This window comes from Nematolebias whitei, chromosome 1 (genome assembly GCF_014905685.2).
Source record: "Nematolebias whitei isolate Nwh7 chromosome 1, NemWhi1, whole genome shotgun sequence".
In the NCBI taxonomy this organism is placed as follows: domain Eukaryota; kingdom Metazoa; phylum Chordata; class Actinopteri; order Cyprinodontiformes; family Rivulidae; genus Nematolebias; species Nematolebias whitei.
In genome coordinates this window covers 35,936,573-35,944,429 of record NC_056498.1, presented here as the reverse complement: position 1 = coordinate 35,944,429, position 7,857 = coordinate 35,936,573, and the positions used below count along the sequence as shown (strand labels likewise).

Genomic DNA, 7,857 nt, shown 5'->3' with positions numbered 1-7,857 from the left:
AGTTGCTTTAATTTTGGAAGTGGGTGGGGTGTCAGCTTCACTCAGCTACTAAAGGCTGGTTCGGGTCGCGCTTGATTATTTAAAATAAACAATCCATGCTGCTCTTGTGGCTCACTCAGGTATAAGACAGGCCCCACCCCCTCCTTTCTTTTTCCTAGGACCTCAGAAAGAGAAGGGAGGGGCCAGGGTCTTTCCCCATTGCCAATCACGTGTGGTATACAATCTTATATTGAAAACCCACAAAAGAGTGAGTCTGAAAGTCGAACTGTGAAGAATCGAGGGACTACTGTGTACAAGTTGTATGAGAGGAACTTTTCCCGCCTAATCTTTTAAAATGGACTTGTTTCTTCTTCCACTTGTTCGTTAAGGGTGGGTGCCCAAGTAGGTTGTGTGTCTTTGTTGCTAATTGTTGGTTTATTTTGTTAAATATGCAATAAACAATAAAAAAAAAAGTCCAGTTTCCACAGCCTGGCTGCCTAAACTTCACGCTGCAGATAGACCTGTCGCAACAAACAATAAATTAATTAATCGCATGATAAATGAAAATTATCAACCTCGTTTTCATCTACCAGCTTTATCATTTCTTCTTGTCTCTCTCTTTCTACCGAAGACACTGGATGACAAAAAGCTCAACTCCGGTGCTCTTCACTGACCCCTCCCTTTTTCTTTTCTTTAAAATCTGTTTTAACCGTCCAAAATCGTGTTTTTGGATCGTTAAAAGCAGCTAAGCTACGAGCTAAGCTAACAGGCCGACATCGAGGGAAAAAACCTCCTTCTTGTCGAAGCTCCAAAATTCACGGTTGAAACCCGTGCCTTTGTGTAAAAAGTTGTTTTTCTCTGCAAAAAGAAGCTGAAAACTTGCTTACTGGTTAAAAAATAATAATTATTAAAAGCTTTGTGTGACAAATGCTATGCTAAAGAGCTCAAATCACAACGAGCATCCGCCATTTTGAGAACCAAAAAAAAAAAGGAAAGCGAGACAGCCCATCTCACGTCAAGGGGCCTCCCTCCCATTTTTCTTAAAGGGACACGCTGCTCACACTCTCACTATCCATCCTTCGGTTCAAACAGTCTTGTACTGCCATCCGGTGGTCAAAAAAGGTACTACACACAAAAATGAACCAACATTTCTTCTTAAATTTGAAAATAATTACTAATTATTGTCACATTTCAAACAGTATTTTCATTTATCACAATAATTTCTGAGCCCAGCAAAATTTGTTATCGTGACAGGCCTAGCTGCAGAAATAATATCCAAAGCAATCTTCTGAACCTTGACCAGTACTTGTTAACTTTTTGTGTACCAGCAGCCCCTCTGATCCGGCCGTCTGGACGCTGGGGTCAAACTTTATGTCCCATCGATGCTCAGACGGCCATTTTAATCGGAGGTCAGGGAGCCAAGATGCAGTTCTGCAAGGATCCAATGTGGAAGCTCTGCATGGGTCGGTCCACTGCAAACAACATTCAGAAACGTCTCTTTGTATCAGAAGGCTGCAGAAGGTTTGATTTTGTCCTCTGTCCATTAGAGGACATGTCCTGGGTGGCAGCAGAGACTCTGGCAGAGGGTCCGACCCCTGAGGCCCGGATCGGCCACACAGCCGTCTACGACCCAGACTCCAAGCGCATCTTTGTGTTCGGAGGCTCCAAGAACAAGAAGTGGTTCAACGATGTCCACATCCTGGACACGCAGAGCTGGAGGTGGAGCATGGTGGAGGTGTGTTTGGACCCCACTTTTTTCGCTTTGGAAAGTTTCAGGCAAGTTTCCCAAATCTTCCCGTCTTCTTCTTCAGGCTCAGGGAAAGGTTCCCCCGCTGGCCTACCACAGCTGCAGCATGTTTCGGGGGGAGCTCTTCGTGCTGGGAGGGGTGTTTCCTCGCCCCAACCCAGAGCCCGATGGCTGCAGTGACTCGTTGTACATCTTCGACCCTCACCTCTCCATCTGGTACCAACCCATCGTCACAGGAGACAAACCGTCCCCCCGATCAGGGTAACAGCACTCCGTTAACGTTAAATATTAAGCGTTATGTTTGGTCAAACACTTAAACCGTATTTTTCTCGCCAGCCACTCTGCGTGTGTGATTCAGGAGAGGTACATTTACGTGTTCGGGGGGTGGGACACTCCCGTCTGCTACAACGACATGTACATACTGGACCTCGGTAAGCTACACCCCGACTGGTCACTAAACAACACGCACACTGGAAGTATAAACAAACAAATTGTGTTTATTAGGTCTGATGGAGTTTTCTGTTGTGACAACATCTGGAAAAGCGCCGTCCCCTCGAAGGTACGATCACAAAACCCTCATTCAGTGGCTGTTTATGACCCGTACGCTCAATTTTTGAACACGATTTAGTGTGTGAGGGTTTATTTCGAGATCCATTTTTCTTCTGCTCGTTCCATAGTCCGTTTTGCTATTTCAGCAATTCCTGTATCAAAACGTTCGGCTCATTTGGGACAATCCTGCTATGACTTTTGGTGTTTGTGCCATTTTTACGTTTTGAAATATTTAGCTTTTTTGTCCACGAAAATTAATTGAGAACATTTTCCATTCGTCAAATCTTTAGATCTGTTTAGGACCTTTTACTGCTTCCTTTAGCTTCTTTCAGCTTCCTTCTGCAAATTTAAACGTTTTTTTTTTTTCAGCTGTTTTGTGCTCCTTTCAGTCTCTTTCTGCTAACTACAACATTTTTGTGCTTCTTCTATCTTATTTTTGCTAATTTCAGCTCCTTTCTGCTTATTTATACGTTTCAGCTTTTTCTCCTACTTCAGCTACTATTTAGCTGTTTGTATGCTAATTTGATCTTTTTTTTAGCTAATTCCACATTTTGATTTTTTGCACATCTTTCAAATTTTTTCAGTCTAATTCATCAAAAATGTGCTCTCTCCACTTCCTTCTGGTAATTGAAGCTTATTTCTGTTATTTAGCTACTTTTTTCAGCATTTATTTTAGCTAATTTTAGCCTTTTCAGATAAACTCAAGTTTTTCGTGATAATTTCTGCCTTATAAAATTTTTTCTGCTAATGTCAGCTCTTTTCAGCTTTTTTCTGCTATTTCAGCTTTTTATGCTAAATTTAGCTTTTCCAGCTAATTTCACATTTGTTAGTTCATGTCACCTCCTTCCACCGCCTTCTGGTACTTTAAGCTTCTTTCTGCCTTTTCAGTTACGTTTCAGTTATATTTACCTAATTTCACCCCCTTTTTTAGCTAATTTTGTAATTTTTATGCTCATTTCTGCTTTTTTAAACATATTTCAGCAAATATGTGTTCTTTCCGCTTTCTTCTGCTTACGTTGGCTCGTTCTTCAATTTCAGCTATTTGTCAGCAAGTTCTTCAGCAATAAGCATTCATACATTTTCGCAGGAAATTTATTTTGTTTCAGCCTTTTTTATTTTTTTAGCTTTTTCAGCAACAATATTTTTTTTTTTGCTAATTTCATATTTGTAATATTTCTTTTTGTCTCTTCCTTATTAGCTCAATTTGCTCATGCTTGCAACATTTCTGCTCCATTCAGCCTTTCCTACACATCCCTGTAGTTTTTCTACTGCTTTAAGCTTTTCTTTTTCTGCTTTAAGCTTTTATTTTTCTGCTTTAAGCTTTTATTTTTCTGCTTTAAGCTTTTATTTTCCTGCTTTAAGCTTTTATTTTTCTGCTTTAAGCTTTTATTTTTCTGCTTTAAGCTTTTATTTTCCTGCTTTCAATAAATGTCAGCTGTTCAAATTCAACTAGCGTTAACAGTTTAGCTCGGTTCAACTTCTTCAGCTGCTTTCAGCAGAAATCATTCTCACTGCATTTGCGTAGGAAATGCAACTTCTCTCTTCGAAAGGTTTTATGAACGTGGAAACAAAATGATTAAAAATATATTTGCTGTTGCAGTTGGCACGGCAGTGCTGTGCTGTCGGACACCAAGTTTCTGATCCACGGTGGCTACAACGGGAACAACGCTCTCAGTGACGCCTTCGTCTTCGATACAGGTGAGGAGCGTTTTAATAATGCCAGAAAATTAAAACAGTTCCTTAAAGAATTGCATTTCATGCAGTTATTATCGTTATGCATACAATCTGTTTGCACTAGTATGTGTTGTAAAGGACTCTCAGCTACTACCACCACATTTTAGTTCAGCAGCTGTAAAATCGTGTTTGTTAAATCTGGTTAGCTGTGGCGGCCATTTTGACTTTGGTTGACTCCAGAAGTTATTCAGCTCAAAGATCACATCCTAAAAGTTACATTTAAATGTGTTTAGTAAATCGTGACATGTTTTTCTAACAGACAGATAAAGACAAAAACATTATCGCCAGCCACTGAATGCAAAGAAAAGCAATAAAATAAAATAAATTATTGCAATGTTTCGACATTCAGCTTCTAAATATAAGTGAAGCTTTCTGTGAAGCTGCAAACTCATTCAAATAAATATATATATTTTTTAATTTAAGTGAATTGTTTCCATCTTTTTGTCCATTTATGTCACCTCGAACCTAGTATTAAGGAACAAAGTGGTCTGTAAGGATAGAGGCAACTTGTGCTTTGGTTGAAAAATTAGCAATAATTGCATTTTGTCAAAATATGATGGAATAAATACCTCATCCCTGCGTTCCTTTTAAATGAAATGTCTCCTATGGAATGTTCTGGAACTTTTGTCTGAGCAGTACCATCAGCTAATGATAATTTGGAGCAGAAAAGCCTTACATTTTTTGCTACTTTCTGCTAAATACCGTCCTGTTCGCCGTATAAGTTGCACCTTTTTGCATAAATTTGCACGCCCTGCGACTTATATGGCGGAGCGACTTATTTGTTTTTTTTCTCCCATATCTATAACCCAAATTTTAGCAGAAATCTGACGATTTCATTCATTCTTACATCGAAAATATTGAACACTACCATTTTCAACCACTAGATGGCCCTCAAGGAATATGGCAAGCTAAGTGTCTCGTTAATAGGTAAAAGTGGCTATTAATGAGACACTTGGCTTGCCGTACCAAGCCACCTTCGTCTTGCTCCGGAACTCCTGGAGCAAACGTCAAATCAGCTGCATTTCGCCGCTCCGCTAGGCCTGTCACGATAACAAATTTTGCTGGGCGATTAATTGTCTCAGAAATTATTGTGATAAACGATAATGTTTGAAATTTGACAATAATTAGTAATTGTCAAATTTAAGAAGAAATGTTGGTTAATTTTGTGTGTAGTACCTTTTTTGACCACTGGATGGCAGTATAAGACTGTTTAAACCGAAGAATGGATAGTGAGGGAGCGAGCAGCGTGTCTCTTTAAGAAAAATGGGAGGGAGGCCTCTTGATGTGACATGGGCTGTCCCTCATTCTTGTTTTTCGTTTTTCAAAATGGCGGATGCGCGGTATGTTTTGAGCTCTTTAGCATAGCATTTGTCACACGAAGCTTTTAATAAAAATCTGTAAACAAGTTCTCAGCTTCTTTTTGCAGAGAAAAACAACTTTTTTAGACAAAGGCACGGGTTTCAACCATGAATTTTTGAACTTCGACAAGACCGAGTTTTCCGAGGTCGGCCTGTTAGTTTAGCTCGTAGCTTAGCTTCTCAGCTTAGCTGCTTTTAACGATCCAAAAACACCATTTTGGACGGTTAAAATAAATTTTAAAGAGAAAGGGAGGGGTCAGTGAAGAGCACCGGAGTTGAGCTTTTTGTCTTCCAGTGTCTTCAGTAGAAAGTGAGACACGAAGAAACGATAGAGCCGATAAATGAAAATGAGGTTGATAATTTTCATTTAACTTGCGATTAAATGATTAAAGATTCAGATGGATTTTCCAGTGTTTATCACAACATCAAAATGTAGCTTAAAATGGTTAGATCAAAAGGATCCTTTGTTTATTCGTCCTCGGTTCGATGCGACGGGTCACATATTTTAGATTCATCAAAAAAAAAAAAACCTCTTTGCTGACGTTGAGTTTTGTCGTTTCAGAGTCGAGCACCTGGACGGAGCTGACGCTGCCTCGGCTCTCCGTCCCCAGGGCGGGACACTCCATCATCACCATGGAAACGCCCGGTCGCCGTCCCACCTCGGAGCAGGGCGGAGACGTAGCGGCGAGCTTCGGGTCCGATGGAAGAACCCTGCTGGTGTTTGGAGGCGGAGACAACGAGGGGGACTTTTACTCGGACCTGACGAGCGTTCCCATGGAGGAAGTGCTCGGCGTGGAAAAGTTTCTACTTCCTGTCCGAGCGTGAAACCGCTTTAACGTCTTTTCTTTAAGGTTTTGAATTATTTTTTTATTCCCAGTTTGTGTTGAAAACCGCATTAAAGTTCCATCTATTCGCAGGTTAGCTGTAGATTTTAGATTTAACCTGAGTCCGGTAAACAACAACAAGAGATATATTTTTTCTAAATAAACATTTCCCACCACAGGTTTGTCATTTAGAACAAATATTGTCACTGATTTAAAACATTTACTTCAAATGCACACACGTGAAACTTGTTCTCTCAGGTACATATTGCTGTTTTATTTTCTCGTTTTTTTTGTTTTTATAAACAAACGGATCATTTACATAAAATATATATTTTATTATGTTTACATACTGTGGAAATAATCGTAAAAGCTTGCATTTGTCTTCTCTTTATTCTTAATAAACATTTATATTTTGAGCTCAGTCTTACCGTCATTAAAAAATACGACTCTGAATCTTTATTCATTTTCAATTTATTCACTTTTTCAGTCCGATGTAAAACTCCAGCGGGTCGACTTTATATTAAAACGGGTCCGATTATTAGAATTTTTAGGCGTGATTCTCGTTCCACAGCTTTTGTTATATTTCAACAAATCGTGAATCAAAATGTTCAGCTCTTTCAGGACAGTGCTGCTATGACTTTTGTTATTGGTGCAACTTTAGCTTTTTGAGATATTTAGCCTTTTCTTACTTTTTTCCTCAGAAAATGAACTGGGCTCATTTTACATCCTTCACATCTTTAGCTCTGTTTACAACCTTTTACTGCTCCTTTCACATTTTGTTCTGCTTCAGCTTCTTTCCTTGTGCAAATTTAAACTTTTCAGCTAATTTCAGCTGTTTTTTGCTCCTTTTAGGTTCTTTCAGCTAACTAGAATATTTTTGTGCTTATTCTATTTTCTTGCTGCTAATTTCAGCTTATTATACTCCTTTCAGCTTATTTATACAAGTTTCAGCTTTTTCCTGCAATTTCAGCTACTATTTAGTTGTTTTCATGCTAATTTTAGCTTTGTCAGCTAATTCCACATTTTTTTTGCACTCATTTCAACTTTTTTCAGTCTAATTCAGCAACAAATGTGCACTCTACTTCTGGTAATTAAAGCTTATTTTTAGCTACTTTTCAGCTGTTTTTTGCCTAGTTCAGCTTTTTTCAGATAATTTCCACTTTTTGTGCTCTTTTCTGCTTCTTTCAGCTTAATTGGGCAAATGTTGTTTCTGCTTTCTTATGCTAAGTTAAGCTCATTCTACCTTTTCAGCTATATCTTACTTTTTTTTAGCTAATTTCAGCTGTTTTCAGCTAAATTCAAGTTTTTCGTTGTAATTTCTGCTACTTTCAGCCTAATTATCTTCTTTCTGCTAATTTCAGCTTGTTATACTTCTTTCAGCTTTTTTTCTGCTAGTTTCAGCTGCTATTTAGCAGTTTATGTGCTAAATTTAGCTTTTTCAGCTAATTCCACATTTTTTTAAATCTCATTTCAGCTCTTTACACTTCCTTCTGGTAGTTAAGCTTCTTTCTGCTACTTTTTAAGCTCATTTCTTTTTTTTTGTGCTAATTTTTACTTCTTTAAACCTAATTCAGCAAATATGTTTTCTTTTTACTTCTGCTAACAGGCTTGTTCTTCCATTTCAGCATGTTTTTTTAATTGATTTCAGCTGTTTTTCAGCAAGTTC

General features: G+C 38.5%; 1 protein-coding gene across 1 annotated transcript in view; it reads left to right on the top strand.

The window, feature by feature from the left end:
* LOC119409802 (kelch repeat-containing protein) overlaps positions 1 to 6,192 on the top strand; it is a 13,976-nt gene extending 7,784 nt beyond the window's left edge. Inside the window, exons 6-12 of the mRNA XM_037676740.1 lie at positions 1,311 to 1,442; positions 1,527 to 1,714; positions 1,791 to 1,987; positions 2,063 to 2,157; positions 2,231 to 2,285; positions 3,876 to 3,973; positions 5,930 to 6,192. Of these exons, the coding sequence (XP_037532668.1) occupies positions 1,311 to 1,442; positions 1,527 to 1,714; positions 1,791 to 1,987; positions 2,063 to 2,157; positions 2,231 to 2,285; positions 3,876 to 3,973; positions 5,930 to 6,192 (1,028 nt within the window). The remainder of the gene's footprint in view (positions 1 to 1,310; positions 1,443 to 1,526; positions 1,715 to 1,790; positions 1,988 to 2,062; positions 2,158 to 2,230; positions 2,286 to 3,875; positions 3,974 to 5,929) is intronic.
* Positions 6,193 to 7,857: the final 1,665 nt, after the last annotated feature.